Source organism: Ochotona curzoniae, unplaced genomic scaffold (assembly GCF_017591425.1).
Source record: "Ochotona curzoniae isolate NIBS_2020 unplaced genomic scaffold, NIBS_Ocur_1.0 contig_1071, whole genome shotgun sequence".
Classification (NCBI taxonomy): Eukaryota; Metazoa; Chordata; class Mammalia; order Lagomorpha; family Ochotonidae; genus Ochotona; species Ochotona curzoniae.
Genome location: NW_024464939.1, coordinates 18,951,170 through 18,969,321, shown reverse-complemented (window position 1 = coordinate 18,969,321; position 18,152 = coordinate 18,951,170). Strand labels below are relative to the sequence as shown.

Genomic DNA, 18,152 nt, shown 5'->3' with positions numbered 1-18,152 from the left:
GAGGAGACTGTTTGTAATGTACCTTCACTCTCTTATTTCCCGACATTCTGATTTAAAACATTCTGATTTTCAACAGCCAGGGTTGGCAAGGCCAAGCTAGCCAGAAGCTAGGAACTCAATCTGTGAACCTCACGTGGGTCAGCAGAGATCCAGCCCCAGAGCTATCACCTGCTGCCTCCCCAGGTGCACACCAGCTGGAAGAAGAATCGCAAGCAGAGCCGAGACTGGAGCCCAGACATTCCTACATGGCTACAGATGTCCTAAGTGGATGTGTCTTAATTCCGAGGCTGTCAAGTGCATATTCCTTTTATTAATATTATATTAACACAAATGCTACTGAATGTAAGCTTTTTTCAGAATTCAGTTATGAACAAATTGATGCCCCAAGGGGAAACTGAATTAGTGTTACTGCTTTTTTGTCATTGAAGTGTTACAAGTTGGTAGTTTTATCAAAGTAAATTATTTTGTCTGATTATAAACTAGTATATACTAATAGAGAAAACTCACACACTGTAGAAAAATACGAAATAAATCAACTCCAATTCCATCCCTCAGAAGTAACCACTGGTAACCTGTTTCTTGTTCTTCTGGGTGCTCTTTCCATTTACCCAGTTTGCTCAGTCCCTCACCTGCTTCACGGAGTACCCATTCTACCTGTGCACACACTCGGAGAGGCAGAAAAAGGGCTGGTGCAATGGCACAACAGGACGAAGCTCCTGCCTGCTGGCTTCAGCCCAGTCCAGCCTTGGTCTTGGTGGCCATTTGGGAAGTGAACCAGTGGATGGACGATCTCTGTCTCTTTCATATAAGTGTGTGTGTGTGTGTGTGTGTGTGTGTGTGTGTGTGTGTGTGTGTACTGTTACTGTGAATTAAGTAAAATTTAAAAAAAAAAGAAAGAAAAGTAGATAAACCTGAAAGAATTCTTGTAGCTATTGTCCCTTCTACTCAACTTTGAGTAATAAAGACTTCATTTGTCAGTTAATCAGTTATACAGAAAGCTGTTTTTAAATTGTTTTGCATTTTTCTCTCCTCTACATATTCCATATTTGTTTTTGCTCAGCAATGGCTCGGACAGTTTCCTATATTTTTGTGGACTGTTTCCTTTAGCCTGAAAGCAATAGTGTCAGTTCTTACAGTTCCATTTTAAGCAGCAAAAATAACACTTGTTACTTGGTGGTTGATCCACAAATGCTGAGGGAGGTGAGTGGTCACTGCCATGATTGTGCCTGCACAGATTTACAACATTCACTTACTTCCTTGGTGTGCAGTTCATGTATTTTCCTTGCTTATTAATCACTCAGGTCTCCCAGTGTTGCTCTATATATGCCATTACTTCAAATCTCTTCTCAAAAGCCTGCCCTGTGCAGCAGTTATTGAGTCCTTTGGTGGTGATTTTACTGCCACCCTTACTTGCTTAACAATCCTCCCAAACTTCAGAGCCCACTCTACTCCTTTGCATGCCCCCGCCCATCCCTAGCGTCACCAGATGGCATGTTCCTTGAGTACAAGTATCTTTTTTCGTTGCTTTCTGTTATCTGCAAAAACAGTTTTGCAGAATTTGTTGTTTCTTACCGTAAGCTTAATAAAATTTTACACTTTTCCCGAGGAGTGAGAAAAAGTCCCTTAAAAGCACTGAGCTATATCCAATTATGAGGCCACTTTTGCTTAAGATTATTTGAATAGGTTTGGGATTATAACTTTGCATCACCCACTTCTGCCATCTAAAATTTAAGTTATTTTTCTTACATTTTATAGTAACTGTTTTACACATGACAAAGGAAAATCCTAGTTCACTAAGCCTCCGTGTGTTCTCATTATAGACAGGCTGAACATCTGTCTTTCAACTGTTTGTTTTATAAATTACTTTTTAACAACTTTAAAAAGTATTCATTTACTTAATTGAAAGGCAGAGTTACATACACACAGGGAGAGAGAGAGAGAGTGAGAGATTTGCACAGCCACAATAGCAATGACTGGGCCAGGGCTAGACAAAGAGCCTGGGACTGCATCCAGGTCACCCATGGGGGTGACAGGTACCCATGTTCACAGCCTTCTGCTGCTGCTGTTGCCCTAGGAACATTAGCTGGAAAGTGGATAGCGAGTGGAGCAACCAGGACATGAGCCAGTGCTCTGATATGGGATGCTGGCATTGCAGGCTATGGCTAACCTTGCAATGCCACAATGCTGGCTTCACGAGTTACTTAGTATTGTTATCATTTTTTTTTTTTTTAGCTAGATAGATATGTCTTATCTCCATGTCTAATTGCATTAATGTGTGTTTAAAACAATTCTCATCAACTGAAAAGGATGTTAGACAGTTCTTCCCGACAAAAAGCCAATGCCAGAGGTACATTCTCAGTCAATTACTTCTAAAAAGGCAAACACACTCAGAAAATAACATTGACCAAGAGCAAAAGCAAATCTTCTTTCACTATATCCCAACTCTCCATCTGCCTTACACAGGCCTAATGTACAATTAGCAGCAAGAAGGACTCACGATTTAGAAAGCCTTTCCTTACAGATGCTGTCAGAATCCTGAATGGGGCCCAGACAGACTCTTATTGTTAACTGCACTGAAACGTGAGAGGCCTCCAGGGGATTGCAACGTAAACACGTTGGGGGGAAGCTGAAGTTAAAGCCTTCTCTTGCAGTATTCCGTTAAAAAAAAAAAAAAAGGAAAGGAAAGGAGAGAAAGAAAGAAAGAAGGAGGGTACCTTGAATTCCTTTCCCTACTGAGCAAACTTCCTAAGCGAGTGACTGAGACAGATCTAGCTTTACCAAGTAAGACTCTGGCAGACAAGATTAGCAAGACAAGATTAGCAAGCATTTGTCAAAATCTGACATCTAAGCTCAAAGTGGTGACAGGTGACATGGACAGTCAATTTCACAGGATTTGTAAAATCAACTGACAGCAACGCAGCATAGTGTGTCAAAGCTGAAGTGGCATTTCCACTCCATAGGCAGGAGTCCTCTACTGTCTGAGCTCCCATTCCTTACAGGGTAGGTGCTGGGGTCAGGTGCTCTGGACTCTGTATCTCCATCCTTCCCAACATCCCTGCCGCCAGAGTCAAATCAATATTATAATATCAATTATTTGTTTTTAAACAATTATAATTATTTGAGAGGTAGAGGGAAAGAAAGAGACATAAACACAGAAAGAATGCTCCCACCTACTAGTACACTTATCAAATGACTATAATCACCCTTTCCCAGTGCAAAGAGCACGGCCAGGATCCATGTCTCCCACGTGGGTTATGAGAACCCAATGACTTGTGCTATCACTACTGTTTCTTATATTCTGCATGCATGGGCAGCTGGAGTCAGGAGCCAGACAGACATCTAGCCTACACAGGCCTTTGTAACACATGGGCATTGTAACTGCTAGTCTCAACACCTGCTATCAACAAATTATTTTCATAAACTTTTTAGGCAGAAGAGAGATTTTGCCTATGCTCTTATGTATACGGTCTTTTTTTTTTTTTTTACCCACAACCTGGACTCACAATTTTTCTACATAAATTATATATTTTCACATTAAAGATTTTGAAGATTCAATTTTTCAAAAAAAAAATGACATCAGAATATAACATTTTGGACTATTTTAGTTGTTTTTAAAGGGGTGGTCATTTGTCATTTACTTTTAAAAGTCAACTTTTGCAGACTCTAAGAGCAGCAGTGCTCCTTACAGACTGATCTGAAAAGCTTGGACACAGGAAATGAACAGAAGAGCTTTCTTTATACTGAATCCTTTGTTGAGAGCAAAGGATTCAAGTGGATAAGTCACAGTCCCTGGCCTCTAGAGATTTCTTCGTAATGGCTAGAAAAATAAAGGCAGAAGATTCTCATATGGCACAATGAGTGTTTTCTAAAGCATGAACTGCCTTTCTTCCCACTGCCAAGTGAGTCCCACCTGCCTGCTGGTACCTGCCCCCTTAGATGCTGCCTGCCTTCTTAGCTAGCAGCCACCTTGTCATCTGGGTTCTGGATCCCATCCTCCTTGGCCACCCATCACTTTCTTCCAAAGTTGTCTATTGTATTTATCCCACCAACAGGTAAAGCTGCCAGGTCTTTTCTGTCTAAAAATGAACTCACATTTCTCCTGACCCTGTGCCAATCACTGTGGAAACTATCTGTTCTACTAGCTTTCGCCTTGGGTAACTTTCATCCTATCAACCCATTCCAGTCACGCTGCTGTCTTCTTTCTTCATGGGAACAGCAATGATTTGGAGTCATTACCAAGCAAATGCTCTCCTCTACTCCAATAGTAACATCTGCGGCCTTGTCTTACTCAACTTTGGCCAAATTCCAGACAGTATCATGCCACTCTCATACTTGAAACACCATTCTGTCAGCTGTGATAACCCATACTTTTCCGCCTATTTCACTGGCTATTCCTTAAAATTTTCTCCTGACGGTTATTCTTTTTTGACCCTACTTGCAGTTGCTAGAGCACCTGAGGCTCAGCCTTAGGTCCTATTCTATATTGTCCTTTTCCAATTGTGTGGTTGTTGCCATCTGCTCTCAAAATGATACCTTCATCTACGGCCATACCACCCTGAACGCACCTGATCTCATCTGATCTTGGAAGCAAAACAATACCTTCCAATCTGCCTCTCTCCCTAGATACATGAACCTGAATGTCTACCTGCTTTAGGTCAGCTCTTGATTTGGATGGTGAAGAGGTATTTCAAACTTAGGATGTTTACTGCAGATTACTTGACTCCAACTCAATTGCCACACCTCAAACCCATGCTCCTGCAAGTATAAAATGTGACCACTCTTCCAGTTGCTCAGTTACAAACAGAGCCATCTTCTTTGATTCTGCTTTTCCCCTCTTCCATTGTCTAATCCATTAATAAATCCAGTCAGAGTCTCCACCAAATCTACAGTAAATCCTGCAGCTTTTCATTATGTGGAATATCTCTAGCCTCAGTTCTATGTGTCCTCCTAGGCTGGCTCTAAAAGTCTCCAGTTGATCCCACTGGTATCACCCTTGCCCTCAGTCCTCATTTGATATAGACTGGCCTTTTCAAGTATTGGTAGTTATGTAGCATGCCCTGCTAACCCGCAATTGTGTCTCAGTACAAAGAGAAAAACATTCTTTACTATGGTCCACATGGCCCTTCATCATCTAGACCTCATCACTCTTATCTCCTTCACTCTGGAAAAGCCACAGCTGTCATCTTCCTTCTAGATGCACAAGCATTCCCACTCAGGCCTTTGCACCTGCTCTTCCTCTTCCTGGAATGATTTTCTACCATGTCACTGCAAATGTCTCTAATAACTTTCTGGTTTCCTCACAAACATTGTCATCTCAGATTCATCTCTTCCTGATCATCACTGTGTAAAGGAGTATATGTGGCACTGAGGGGACTTCCGGAAAACATTAGACCTGAATTAGAACCTGCCATTCAGTTGTGGTGTGACCATAGGTGAATTTTATTTTAACCTTCATAAGCTTTCCTTGTCTTCATTCTATTACAATGGAGATAATAGAATATTAAATGGAATAATATATAGAAAGAAGGACAAGTGTTCAATGAATGTTTATTACTGTTACCAAAGTGCAGTTATCTTCTGGTTGCAATTCTTCTTCTTCTTCTTTTTTCATAGAATAAACACTGCAAGTGGAATTCCTGTGTAACAGGGTGAGCACAATAAGGTTCCAAACACATATTATCTAGCTGCCTTTCTGAGAACTTGTATCAACATGTAGCCTTATCAGCAAGGTAGGTAAGTACTCATCTTACTGCACTGAAGACCACAGCAATGACTTAAACTTCTGCATGAATAAGTGGGTAAATTTTTTGACTTGACATTTCTGGTCACTAGAAGGAAAATCTAATGTTTTTCCTATCCTTATTCTTGACGTCAGTCTAAATGTTTTTCTTTTTTAAATTCTGAAGAGACTGCTTACTTCTATCGAGTTATACTTCCCTATTATATGTATCTTACTGAGCTGTGCTAGTCTTGGGTCTTTGTCACATTGGTAACAAATACTTTTGCTATTTTTGCATTTTAACACCATTATCCGTGGCCATAAGCAATACAGTTGTTGTTGGTGCTCACGTTCGGAATAGCTGTTATCCCATATCTCACATCCAAGTCCCTGGATTTTATTTCTGGCTTCAACTCCCAACTCCAGCTTCCTGCTAATATTAACCCTAGGAGGCAACAGTGATGGGTCAAGTATTTGGCTTCATGGATGCATGTAAGAGACTTGAATTGAATTCCTAACTCCTTGCTTTGGCATGGGTCCTGCTGATGTGGGCAACTGGGCACTGAACCAGAGACCAAAACTTCTCTGTCTGTTTTTCTGCCTCTCAAGTAAATGAATGCTTAAAAAGAGAATTACCCTTTGTTTTCCTTTCTGATTGATTACAGAAAAATATGCTATAGAGAACTTAGAATAAACAAAAATGCAAACAAGAAGACAATAACCCCACAAATCTCAAACAAAATGAAAGTTAAATCACAGAGTTTATAGTTATTCATCATATACGCATATTCAGCATATATTCACTGGGTGCCTTCTACAGTTTAGTTCATGCTCTAGAGAAATAGCAATAAATATATTACCCCTAGAACATACAAGTTTTTGAGCTGACATGAGAACAATGTTTGCATGTATTCCTAAAAAGAAGATTTTTAAATCAACTTTTTTTGAACAAATGATAGCTTAGTGAATTTTTTCAAAATTACACATACTGGTATATCAGCACCAAGATGAAGAAACAAAACAAAGGCCCTGGAGCAATGGCTCCGTGGCTAAATCCTTGCGTTGCATGTGCCAGAATCCTATAAGGGTGTCAGTTCACGCCCTGGCAGCTCCACTTCCCATTCAGCTCCCTGCTATGGCCTGGAAGGCAGGAGGGGACCACCCAAAGCCTTGGGACCCTTCATCCACGTAGGAGACTCAGAAGAAGCTTCTGGTTCCTGGCTTCAGATTAGTTCAGCTCTGGCCATTGTTGCCACTTGAGGGAATGAATCAGCAAATGGAAAATCTGTCTCTCCTTCACTCTGTAAATCTGATCTGCCTTTCTAATAAAAAGAGAAATGTTAAAACAAAAATCACAATCAGAAGTCCACAATTTAGAAACATTCCTTCGAAAATTACTTTTTAAAGGTAGAGATAGAATTGACTTTTCATCTGTTGGGCCACTCCCTCTAAATGCCCCCAACACTCATAGCTGGGCCAAGCTGAAGCTAGAGCCCTGTCTGAGTCTTCCACATGAGTAAAAGGGCCAAGAACCTACCAGCTGCTTCCTTAGACGCACATTCGCAGGAAGCTGGACTGAAAGTGGAGGAGGGACTTGAAGGTAGGCCTAAAATCCAGGCATGCTAACAAAGACCACAGGTGTCCCAAGTAGTGATTTAACCTACTGCACCACAATACTCACTCCCAGAAATGTTTTCTATGTTTATGGCTTAGGCCATAAGTTACAGCACATTTAATATAGATTCGACACATTTATTATGTATATGATCATAGTTGCTTAAATAGATTATTTTATTTTGCCACTCATGGAGCATTTAGATGCTGCTCTTGTTAACTGAGGAAATGGATTAGGCCAGGCTGCCTACTATGAAACATAGGGAGGCAAAGTCAATTCTACGCTCTTCTATGGGGAAGGAAATAGAAATCAACCTTCTATGAAAATACACAAGAATTTTAGTCCAGCAAATACTCATTTCAAAGGCCAGCACACATAAGGCAACATGGTCAAGGGGTTGTGAGGGATGCTATCAAAATATAAAACACATTTTCTTTGTATTATGTGAATTTATCAGGAGAAACTAAACAGGTATACCAAGACTAAGAATAGAACTCAAAATGTCAGGTGGAAATGCAAAGATACTTTGTAAATTTAAAAAAAAAAAATCCCGGGAGATAGAATTAAAAGACAAATTTGTATTTTGGTTAAAAAAAATGTTGATTTCCATGCAAAATACTTTCAAAATGCACATTTCCCCATGCACGTGTATATGTATACAGGGGCATTTGTGTCTGGAATGTGATCACTGCTATACCTGTACACTCAGTAGCTATTCCAAGAGGATCACCATGGAGACATGTCATATTGTTCCCAGTGTCTCCCTGAGGGCCACCGGGCAATATGGATTCAGCACTTCCAGCATTCACACAAACTCTGGCTGCTGGGTATCACAGTTTCTGCCTCATTTATAGAAAACAAAGCACTTTCTGGGAGACAGATATTTATCCAACTTGAAATCAACTTCTGAGCTAGTTTAAAAAATATTTTATGCTTTTGGTAGCACAAACTTCAGGTTTGTATACAGCGTCTCACTTGAAACCAAAATTACTTAACACTAACATATCAAATGTTTTGAAGAAAGATATTTTTTCCTCACTAAAAATAAATATATTAATAAGATATTAAAATAATTGTAGAAAAGGAAATGACCTGCATATTAGCATAATAAAAAAAACTTACTGCAAATTTAAGAACTGAATTCAACCATGGAATAAATGAATTTCTTTGATTTATAAGACAAATCACAGTAGCTCACTCCCTTTAAATTATGGGGGTATGCTTAAAGACCATCCACAGTTATCTTTCTGGGCCTTTAAATCACCAAACCCATGCTCTGATAAGAACAAAACTTTTAGACATTGGAAAATGTTTTAAATAGAAAAGGTGAAACTAAGAAACTATAAACATGCGTGTGTAAAGGTCTGATTCGATGGGTGGGAATTCTGCCTAGCATTGGAGATTCCTGTGTTCCACAGCAGGAAGCTTTGATGCCTACCTCCTCATCCTGACTCCAGCTTCCTCCTAGTGCAAACCCTGGAAGGCGGAAGTAAAGGGCAAGGCAACTGTGTCTCAGCCAACCATTGATGTGGGAAATTTGACTCCTGGTATCAGTCTGACCCAGTCTTGGCTGTTGCAGGCATTTGGGGAATGAACTAACTGATACAGGCTCTCTGCCCACTGCTCTGTCTGTATCTCTCACAGATTAAAAATAAAAATTAAAAATCAGATGTGGAATGGGAATCTATATATGAAAGGCCCAGAGAGCATGGAAACACTGACACTATACACTCAGGCACTGAAGAATCCTGTGGTTTGTTGCAAAGAGGACAGGGAAAGGCGGAGCTGCATTCTCCCAGGGCGAGGATGTTATGTGCCACAGCTTCAGGTGTCTGTCTCTAACCTGATTCTCAGCAGAAGTCACACGTGACCAAATCTGGCTCTTGCCAACTCTTGAAAACCACCACATCACCACCACCAGATAGGATGGCAACCACAACACAGGTGAAATCATAATACTTTCCACCAGACAGAGAAAATTTGACTGAAGTGTGATGCCTTATTTTTATTTAGACTGTTATCCATCTTTACACAATATTTTCTTTTAACTGGGGGAAAATCCAGTAGGAGAACTGACCAGCGGTAGGTCCAACTGCAACCTGATCATCTGCTATGGCTTAGCCTCAGTGTTCACTACCTTTCCGTAAAAGCCCAACAGAAAGAACTCTTTCTCCATCACTCCCAAAGTCACACTGTACTCAAGACATAGACATAAAGCCCAATTCCATACAGTCATGTATAAGAAATGAGCCCTGTATAAGCATCGTCACACTGCACACGGAGGCCTTTCTTCTAACATGAGACACAGGATGTTTGTCAGACTTAGGAAGAGGCAAGCTGGAATACCCAATGGAACTAAAGTCAAGAGCCTTCACTGGTGGAGGAAAATAGTACCAACTTAAGAGACTGACGTCTCCTGTCACTCGTGTTCCATAATACATCAAACATGTTTAACAGTATAGAAAATCAAAATTTGTTTTATGCTTTGTCCTAGAATAGTAACAAAGTTAATGTCAATTGTGGGGTTTTTTTTTTTTCTATCAATTAAAAGTCTTTAACTCACACGACAAACAAGACTTCTTCAAACAAGGTTAGTGCTTTTATTGCTTAGAGTTTCATGAAGACAGTCCTACATTCCTTTTTAAATGATACTCTAAACTTCCTAAAGTATATTCTAATTGCTATTCTAATTACCACTGTATAAGTGCATACTTTGATAATATAACACATTTTTGTAAAAGTGCAGTCCATAGCCGAGGTATATATAGTGTGTGTGGGAAACAGTTTAGCTTTAGAAGAAGATAAGGCCAAAAGTCAATGATAGAGTTCAGAAATCATATCTGAAGCTAAAGCAGAGTGGTTGAATTTCTTGAAATTACTCATTCTCTTAGACTTTAAACAGCAGAAAGGCGTAACTGAAATATATTGAACTATTTGCACCCCCTACCACAAAATACTGCTGATGTGAGTGTGAAATTAGGCACTACCACATTTCTGCCTGCAAAGATAATTTTCGTTTTCTTCAAAGCATATGGCAATACACTTTTCTTTTCACTAAGAAATGAGTTTACTTTTTTTATTTTGAAAGAGATTCACATTTGCACTCATCCATCCCAACTTTCTGAAAAATAAAAACTGTCCCAATCAATTTTACAAAAATTGTACATATCTAGCACGAGTAAACATGATTTTTTGCAATCACCAGTTGTAGGTCTGTCAAATTGAAAAATACAAAATGAAAGACAAACAATATCAGAATCCATCTATTTCATAAATATTATGCAAATCTAGAATAAATCATTTCCAAAGACAGAGACTAAAGGAGTTTTTCACTCATAGCTTTTGTTGATAACTTTTTATTAACCTCAAGTAAAATAAGTTAGCTCACTTTTATAAGATCACAAGCTCCATTTTTTTTTTCTCTATTGTCTCACATATTTGCTTGAATTACAGCTTCCTTCTCTTTCCTACTTTATCAGGAAACAGTCTTCACACCAAAAATGCAGTATGATATTTCAACTATGCCAGATACTGTTCCTTTGAAATCTAAATTCACAGAAAAACTACATATTCTGCAACTTTAAAATAGAACTTTTAATATGTACATTTCATGTATTTGAGAACCAATTTCGTCCTTAATGTCCTTTAGTTGTAAATGTCAATAAACAGAAAATCAAATTGTATCAAATTGTATCTGAGTTTGGATGGGTTTTTTTCCTTATTACATTAAGTTATTACTTTGTCTAATTTCTTGCTTTTTTTTCCCACGTAGCTTTGGCACCATACAGACAAGCTGTGCCATAATAAAGAAGGGAGAGTTGAAAAACAACAGCAAATTAGTACTAATTTTCTTTTCAATGAGTGCTATTAACACCTATTAACATCAGTAAGCATAAAGAGTTTGTATCCAGAACAAAGTATCTACTTGGTCTCTATCTTTAGAAACAAACAGAAATGTTGGGTAAGAATTTTTACTGAGCAGCAAAGAATGCGCTGGTTGCTCATGGAGTGAAATAGAACCATAAATCAGGAACAGCTTTCGCAAATAAGCATGATTGCTAAGCTTTCCTAAAGGCAATTCTGAACTTGTCATTCACTCAGACTATTCCTACCTTAGAAAATAGTCATGTCTCAGACAGAATTTCCTTAAAGACAGTATACACTTCAAAACGTGAAGGAATTTTATATTTTACCCTTAAGTGTAAAAATAAATATTTCACTAAGGAATGGAAGAGAAAAAAGCACATTTAAATAATTTTATTGCACTGGAAGTTGCCAATTCTTCTGTGAGTAGTTTCATTGAAGATGAAAAGAAATCAAAATACAGGACAGATGTTGAACAAACCACATTGGAGTTCTGTCACACCCTGGCATTTTTCAAATGATTTTGGCTCATCTGTTAAATAAGGTGCATTTTGCTTGATTTTGAAAAGGGAAACATGCGGAAATATTTAAAGGCCAATTGCTGCCAATTAACTTTGATCGGTAAAAATTCTATTTGAATCTTTCAGATTCCTGTCTGAAATAACATACATTTATGGAACCTAGTGAAACAACAGCTTGATGATTAATGCCTGTTGGCAACCCTACCACAGCTTTCTTAACAGTGGAATTTAAATAAACAACTGTCTCTATTAAGAAGAGAGTTTAATGTAGTTAGGATCATGTTTTCTCATAATGCAAACTGAAAAATAGTATTCATTATTAAGAATGTCGTTAACCAAGAGTATCATGTTTGTCAGGGCTGGTAACACATTTAGCTAACCATCATACAAAAGTTCCCCACCAGTCATAACGGACCAATAAAATCATCAGCAATTTGGCATAAGAAACCCTTGCAAATGATGTCTGACTACAATACCCTGCAACATTGCCAAATCAAGTGGACCATGTTGAAAAAAAAATAGCATCCAACCTAACATGTTATGATGCAGGCAGTATTGGTAAACATCACCACTTCTGTTGGATTACAAAAGTAGTACCTACCCACAGAGATTATATAACTGAGAAAAATGAAGCTTCTGTTAATTAACAAAATCCAACACTTAAGATTCTTCTCATAAAATCCAAATCCAGACCAACGGTCAAGCGAGATCTAAGTTGAAAACTCAATAGCCAAAGCAAAGCAAAGCAGAATTACCATGAAGGTGGAAAATTTAGAATGATCAAATATTTTATCTCGTCATTCCAATTGTAGGTTAAAAATAATAGCCCATTGCTATTGTAAGACCCCTCTTCATTTTTCAGATATATCACATGAAGTATGTATGAAACAACAGAACTTACTTCTAAGTCGTTGAAAAATAGATGTGTATCAGCCAAGTTGAAAATCATTTCTTCCATCCGCAATCCAAGGGAAACTGAAGTGGGTGGATCCTAAAAAGAAAGTTTCACAGGTCATGATCATAATGCCATAAGTTGCATACACACATTTTTACATGAAGAGGGAGCCAGCACGAGCAAAGGCAAAGAGCAAAGGACACACAAGGAGACAGGCTTGGGTGGCACTTCTTGTGCACATTTTGTTGTTTCAACTTCAATATTATTTATTGAGAATGTCCAAAGTGTTCTGGTTCTTTGCATGAAGAAATCACACATTTCTTAAACCATTACAAAGATATGCCACCTATACTTTCTGAAACATCAGAGGAATGTTCTGATCTAGGTGTCTATTTCAGTAGGACCATCAGTGGACACAGAAGCTGCTGTGAGTTACAAATGCACTGCCAGAAGCACTGGAAGAGAAACAACACTGCTGATTCAGTTGGAAACAATAGTACGTAGGATTTTACCCTAGAGGACAGCTCTCCATCATTATTTATATTTATTCAGACTGCTTGTCAATTAAGTTAGAAGTGATGGTCACTTTGAGCACCAGGAACCATGCTAACTCACAGACCTGACCTGGATGCTCATGTGACACTGTCCAGGCATCAAACAGCCACTGTTCTACATACAGGGGAGTTTGAGCACCATGAAGTGTGCAGTCACTTGCACCTCATGAACCCAACATTACACTCCACAGTTGTATAGTCAAGTCTTCTAGGCACTTCAGATCCTAATGACACTATTGGCACTGCCAGGAACTGGGATGAAATGCAGATATGTGCCATCTTCACAGTGCTGCTTTATTTACAACATGCAAAGTCCATGAAGCAACGTGACTCATGATGGAAGAGCCTGCATTATCGGTGAAGAAAACATTTCAGATTCTGCACAAAATTGTTGAAGATTTTATTGGCATTCTAGAAACATGAACAATTTCCTCAGGTATGGTATTTAAAATTTTTCCAAAAGCAGTAATTTCTGATTACACTGTTTTACCCTCACAGAAAACCTGGGGAAGAAGTACAGCACCTACCCATATCACTTCTTATTCCCAGGAGGCAGAATTAGAGAAACAATACTTTCAGATAAACTATCTTTCTGGCTTGGGTAATGTATCCCCAGAGTCTTCAAGTCTTACATTAGAGTCAAGAATGTAAAATTCAAACAAGGTTGGGTCCAGCACAATGGTGCAGTGGTTAAGGTCCTTGCCTTGCACACCCGGGATCCCATATGGGTGCCGGTTCTAATCCCAGCAGCCCCAATTCCCATCCAGCTCCCTGCCTGTGGCCCGGGAAAGCAGTCGAGGATGGCCCAAGGCTTTGGGTCCCTGCACCCACATGGGAAACACGGAAGAGGCTCCTGGCTTCGGATTGGCTCAGCTCCAGCCATTGCGGCTGCCTGGGGGAAGATCTTCCTCTCTGTCTCTCCTCTCTGTATATCCACCTTTCCAATAAAAATAAAATAAATCTTTAAAAAAAATTCAAACAAGGTTATGATTTTCACGGACTTTCTTGCATTGTGTTTTGGACACACTTTGTAATTTCATGACTTGCCCTTGTCTTCATCACTATTCCCTATGTAATAAAATCTTGAGCAGTCACCACAGGCCCCACCTTCTCCTGCAAGAGGAGGGTTCTAGATGAGGGAGCCAAGCCCTCTCTTTGCTGGCCAATTTTGAAGTTCAGTGTGTTCATGGAGCCTGTTGATTAATGTAACAGAATGCTAGATGGTAAACATAGTGTTCTCATATAGAATAATACAAATGTTGTTTCTCTATTTAACACAACTATACGTGTTAGTACACCCAGCAGGGACTTGGAATGGAGAGATGCAGAAACCTGCTATGAAACAAGCACAACCAGAGAGGTAGAAGTGCCATCCATACCCTTCTAGCATGGCCCACACCCCTCAACAACAAAACAAACACAACAAAACTGTCCTCCTCCTCTCTTCTCTGCCAGGGGTGTTTGGAAGAAAGGGATGAAGGTTTGTGAAAACTGGGTGGGAAGCTATTGCTTGCCTGACTTTGTTTGGCCCCTTCTCTGTCAGCCAAGTGACAAGGGAAGGGATGCTGAGGACACAGGACAAAGTCAGGGATAAATTGAAGAAAAGAAAAAGCAAACACTCCATGGTTTGTAAGAGGATGTGGAGGAAATAAAGACACAGAGGCTAAGGGAATGTCCCAGAGCTGGCTCAGGAGAGACAAATGAAAACAATTCCCTCAGCGTTACTGCGGATGATTCATAATCCTTAGCATGCATGAAGGGTCCCTTTCAATACAACTTGCAATCTAGGACATGTCATAGGAAGCATTAGAAACAATTTACACATAAAGGAAGAAGGGTTAACTCATTTACTCTAGATTATACAGGAAATTGCTCACTCCTAATGATAATAAATATCAGTGAGAGTGCTAAAAAAAAGTCAAATATTCAAGTATTCCCCAGATCAGAATTAACCAATAGGAGAGGCTCAAACAGCTGTTCTGAAACAAAACATCTGACTAAGGTGTTTACTCCCTCTAGTTCAGGCCAATAAAAACACACTGACTTGTCTCATAACCATGTCAGTGAACCTTTTTATGTGGCAAGAGTGGGGACTCCGCCACATTTGTTGAAATGCCAAGTGTGGAATTTATGTGCCACAGTATCGTTTCTTTTTTAAAAAGTATTATTTCTCCTTGATATGTTGATTATTTATATGGTCATCAAAAGATTTACTCCCTTGTTTGTTAAGGTATAGCACACTTTAACTTTTCTTCATAAATTACAGTAATGACTTGCTAGTTGGAATACTAATAAATTTTAAAGGCTTGTTCCATCCTGTGGTAAAATACAACACAGATGTTGGACTTATTTACCTCATAATGTTATTTGCTTTTGTTATTATAGTCATTCCTTAGTAGTTTTTATACCTGCTACTCCGTGGTATTATTATGAAACATTTATGACACCAAAGTACAGTTTGGCAGTTGACTGGAACAAGATAATTTGAGAACGGAAATAGGCTCTAGCTGAAGTAGTGATTCTCAACCATCTTTTTACTACAATACACCATAAAAGAAATTAAATTTTACACCATGATCTTGTAAACTGCCTCCCTCCCCTACCCTTCCTCTCTCACTCCCTCTCTCTCTCTCTCTTTCACACACACACACACACACACACACACACACACACACACACACACACGAACATGCACACAGTTGAAATCAAGTTTTGCAAAGTGGGATTTCACTAACTGTATGGAGTACACTGTGAGTTCATAGCCCTGTCATGATCTACAATTTGAAAAGCAGAACTCCAGAGGACACAGACTCTGTGGTTTTAGACAAGAGCACTGCCATTTAGCAGTATGGAGATCTGGGCAAGATACGTGAACTGTCAGTGTGTAAAGCCATTTCAAAGAAAAAAAACAGAAGAGGAGATAGCTGTGTGTACTGATTTGTTGACACAATTCTAATAGCTAGAATACTTGTAATACTAGTTGATTTCAGTTTTTTTATTGTAATAGAAAGTATTTCAATACCTTCAAAATTTTTGAGCACCACTGATGCAAGTCAAACACAACAAAAGCTAATACCGTACGGCTAATAAATTTGTCATACCTTGATGGCTTATTTTGGCTATTTAGAAGAAGGAAAAAGGCATTCTTAGAGAAAAACTGAGATGTGAAAATCACCACGTCTTTGGTTTAATATTACTTTTCACTAATAGCTAATTTTCTTGAAATAACAAATTCCAGGGCAGCAGTTTCAAAATGGTTCCATCTTTCCAAGACATCATTTTTTGTTATATCATTTTGAAAAAGAAATCCCTCTGCCAAGCATTTCCATTCTTTTCTGGCCTTCACCTCTGCATGGCACTCATCAATGCTGTCCACCCTCTTCCTGACCTAGTGTCTCTTCTGGTTGTCAATGATGCTACAGGTGGCAGCTTAACTCGCTATGCCTTCTCAACAACCCCTATTATTTATTTATGTGTGTATGTATTTAATTATTTATTTTACTACAAAACCCTTTCTTTCAAAATGACAATGGAGACACTTAAGATAAAGTGACTTTTTTAGAAAATACTGAATTTAATCTGAAGTTGTTAGTGTTCTGTGTTCTTGAAAAACATTCTTAGTTACCTAATGTTAGAAGAAAAGTGGGTACATGAATATTGAAATAATTGTATATAAATAATACATTGGTAAACATGTTCATTAGCAACCATTATTTGCCTGGTTAACGAGTTAAATCAGCTGCATGAGAAGTCTTCTTTAAGGAGCTGGATAATTAGCCTCAGATTAAGAAGACGCTGTCAGTAATGGCACGCAATCAACATTTTACAAAACATGTACTTTGAAATTTAATTCCCTAGTCATAATGGGAAAGAGAGTGAAGAAGTTCAAAAAGAGAAACTATAATAAAGTGCTTTCCTATTTTTTCTTGTTACATGAGGGAACCATTCCAGCCTTTACACCAGGAAAGTGTAGTGAAGATCTTTCCTTAAGCAGTCCCTTACTAAAAGCAGAATGTATGACATCTCCTTGCAGAAATGAAATTTAACCCTGCTCCTAAATTATGTGAGTGTGATATTAAACTGCAAATATCAGAGTAATATTTTGAAAGTGAAGAAGGCCTAATTACAATGCTAGGCTACCCACAGCTGTTTTCAGCACATCAGACATACTGTGTCTACTGAACAGGTTATAGTAGGTAGAACAATTAAACAATGATGGAATCTGCTGAATATCAGTAAACCAAAGCCTAAAACAGCTGTTATGCCTTCATCCTCTGTTAAGTGATCTTTAATTATCCCATTGCTTCAAGTCTTTTTCTCATGTTTCTGGAATACAAGAGACTTAAATTTTCACCATTCATTGTACACTCCACTTACCAGCATCATTCCCCAAGCCACTGTTCATGTGTTAACTGTTTCCTATTTATTTTTTCACCCTGATCAGTTACTGAAAAAGATCTTCATATGATGAAAATGCTTATCATGCATTGACTGTGACCCAGCAAATCTAGTTTTCAACACCTTCCTTATTATAAAAGAAAATGTTTTAATAAGAGAAAAACAGTCTAGACAAAATCAGTACATAGAACTTTAGAAATGTAAGCACAGCCTTCAGAGAGACTAAGTCAGGCTTCAATTTACCACTGGAAAACACTTCATTGAGTTTAAAGTAATAAAAGATGGATGTTGGTACTGGATCACCAGGGGATTCGAACATTGTTTTTCTGGTCTGCTTCATTTTATAGATAGCTAGGACATATCAGATATGTTAAGTCATTTATAATACACTTTCTGGTAAACACCATCCACACAACGCTTTACATATTTGATGTTAAAGTGCCATCGCTCCTGCGAGCCTTGCATTCGCTCCCATAGTTCAGTCTTGGATACAGAGCTGGTGAGAAAATCATCTGAATCACCTCTTGATTGCACAATATCTGATACAGGCCCAACATAGGGCTATGACGTGTTACATAAGGAAATC

The 18,152-nt window shown here is 38.7% G+C and overlaps 1 protein-coding gene across 2 annotated transcripts in view; it reads right to left on the bottom strand.

Annotated features, from left to right (window-relative positions):
* Positions 1-18,152, bottom strand: part of EYA1 (EYA transcriptional coactivator and phosphatase 1) — a 151,582-nt gene that overhangs the window by 26,853 nt on the left and 106,577 nt on the right. For both annotated transcript variants that reach the window (XM_040995708.1, XM_040995716.1), the window contains one exon: positions 12,621-12,710. In XM_040995708.1, coding sequence (XP_040851642.1) covers positions 12,621-12,710 — 90 coding nt within the window. The remainder of the gene's footprint in view (positions 1-12,620; positions 12,711-18,152) is intronic.